Source organism: Sphaeroforma arctica (assembly GCF_001186125.1).
Source record: "Sphaeroforma arctica JP610 unplaced genomic scaffold supercont1.1063, whole genome shotgun sequence".
NCBI classification, from domain to species: domain Eukaryota; class Ichthyosporea; order Ichthyophonida; genus Sphaeroforma; species Sphaeroforma arctica.
This window is the reverse complement of record NW_014039495.1, coordinates 2,356-5,273: the sequence shown is the minus strand read 5'-3', so window position 1 is coordinate 5,273 and position 2,918 is coordinate 2,356. Positions and strand designations below refer to the sequence as shown.

Sequence of the window (2,918 nt, the reverse complement as noted above, 5' to 3'; positions counted from 1 at the left end):
AAATAATAAGAATAAGAATATATAGTAATATATATATATATATATAAACACAGAAAAACACACCCACACACAGTCACATACATATATACACACATACATACACACACACACAGAGACAGAGCCAATTATATATATGTATATATACACACAGTCCCCGTATACGACCTGAGTTCTAAAGTGCTGAACAAATACTTATACTTTGAAAAATAACAGATCCGAAACCTGTTATCAAGGCAAGGACATGTGCACAAGGACACCAGTCGATTATACAAAACGGACATACCAAAAACATAGCCAAATCATGTTCATAAAGATATTCTGCATGTGACGAAACATAATGAGACCGTTTATACATAGCTGTAAAGATTGTGCCTGATCACATGTTAGAGAATATTGATCATGGTATCTGGGTGATCGTACATACCCGAATCCCTGGCTAATTTCTGTTGGTTGACTCATACTGTGCAGCTGTTCTCAGGGCACTCTACAGGTACACGCCTACAATATATCAGACAAGGAGGTGTAATTAAGCACAGAAATGCACTTGTATTTATCCCAGAAGTTTAGGTGCAGATTCTGACGGCGCAGTCTGTAGACACACGGTGGGGTCGAGAAGAACTATATCAGATAGGTTGGATTTATACACATATATGCATTTCTATATAAGGTGGTAACTTTGCGATATTTACAACTTTCAACTAAGTTCTAACTATAGCTATTTATTAGTATTATATTTGATAGGCTATGCTAGGTCGAAGGAGTGCAAAACTCGCACTGTGTTTTGATGTAGTCTGATGTGTATATTCGCATATGACGACTACAAACACAGCCAAATTTATCTGACATCTACTAGTGGCTCCACCCCATATACTGACCTTTCAATACTCGGATTGTTTGAGTTTTCCCGTTTAAGTAGGAGTATACATGCATATAATCTATTCATATATGTAACTCCAGTACAGCATGGTCCTCAAGCTCATTGCAAAGGTAGGAATATGGCTCGTTATCTCCATATTTCCATCATCATCATCCAGGTGATTTATTGTACACACATCGGTACAAAAGTAAAAATGAACGTTGATAAAAAATAGATACCAACAAGAGTCATCAACAACCACTCTTGACTCTCCTTTAGGGTGACCTAGTCTCTCTCTTGTGTGATATTTATTTACATTTATATATAAATACAAATCGTTCACTTTGCCGGTAATAGTGTGTCATTGCTTTTCTAAAAATAGACTGCGCGGGAAATAATGACACTCCAACGGGCGGACCGTTGAAAAATACGGAGCAAAGCATTAAGCCTCAATTCGTTTCTCGTTAAAACGGTTTAAAAATCAATCGTTTCACGATGGATAAACGGTTATGTTATAGTAATACTTTCGTGTGAATTGTAGTTCTCGATTGCGCAGTTTCTCTTTTTTACGTTGAAACGTATAAAAACCACTCAATTTTGCGGTTGCGTTCAACGTTTACTGCGCGGGTACGAACCGAATTGACATTATTTTAGGAACAAAGTATGACAGTTAAAGTTTGAACCAGTGTGTATACTTCTCCGGTGATTATAGATACGTGATATACAATTGAAGTATGTATGCATATATATGTATACATGTTGATATAGTTACACCCGTACCGTGTGTGACTTTAGATTCGTATATATAGACCTTCATCGATCTATATTTTATATACCGCTATTAGGAAGAGTGCAGGAACGGAGAATCACGCTGCCTCATCCACATACATATGTGCACGTACATGCATATGTATATGAATACAACCATTTATATATATTATATGCACGTGTATAGTTGTACACTTGCCTAGTCTTGTTTTGATTCTGAACATGGGAAATAAAAACAGGACTAGTGCACGGTAACACAAGTGTGCGTAGCGTGTACAGACATCATACAGCTATCTATCTAACTGCTACTATACATACAGTAGGTCTTATTTCACGCTCTATCGTGTGTATGCATGCACGTGTGCACGCGTGCTTCATGTGATGTATTGCAGTATATGCACCGATTATAATATATTATAATATGCATCATGAGGGCAGCAGACGAGAAGCCTCTTGCGCCCACCACGTCGTACAGCTCACTACAGGAACGTATCAGACGTATGACCGCAAAGGCTGCTGCTACCAAGCATACACAGGCACAGGCTAGTCTTAACACGAATATGAATGCACAACCCAACACACATAATAATTATAGTTCTAATATGCATGGTAGTACTAATAATGTACATGGAAATGCGTCGGGAAATACACACGTATTGCAATTGAACACCAATGTAGGTAACGTGGATGCGAATGGGAGTATGCTGGTATATTCGATACCATCTACGCCTAAATTGGGGGAAGGCGGAGATGGACAACATAGAGACAACAATCTTAGTTGTAAGAAGATTAGGTTAGATACACGCATGCAGAATATAAGCGAGGCTAACAAGGAGAACATAGACCAGAGATTGTTAGTGAATAAGAGTTACAACCATAGCAACAGCAGTAAAACACACGATAAAATGGGTAGACGCAGTAGGAACCAGCCGGACACGCTACTGGGTATGGCAGAAGGGGTGGGCCAGGATACACGCAGAGACTCTGGCATGGTGATTGATGAGAAGCATCTGAGAATGGGCGATATAGAAAACAAGGGCAACTCGTTGACGGATTGGTGTGAGTTCCTGACTGAGGTTAAGGAGGAGTGCAGGAATGACCCGAAGGTGTGTGTGGGTGTAGTTGCTATGGTGATATGGTGTACGGGAGAGTGTGCTGCGTCTGATGTGCCTATGTAAATATCGGTAGGGGTTTATGGTTAATATCATGTCTGTATGATACATGGTTTACATAAGTATACATAGATCAAGAGACATCACACACACACACACGTATACACATACACACACGTTCA

General features: G+C 39.3%; 1 protein-coding gene across 1 annotated transcript; it reads left to right on the top strand.

The window, feature by feature from the left end:
- Nucleotides 1–1,848: 1,848 nt before the first annotated feature.
- SARC_09852 (hypothetical protein) lies at nt 1,849–2,802 on the top strand (the record flags this gene model as incomplete). The annotated part of the gene is made up of 1 exon (XM_014296117.1): nt 1,849–2,802. Exon 1 carries the CDS (start codon nt 2,053–2,055, stop codon nt 2,800–2,802), a length of 750 nt encoding a protein of 249 aa, XP_014151592.1. The 5' UTR covers nt 1,849–2,052.
- Nucleotides 2,803–2,918: the final 116 nt, after the last annotated feature.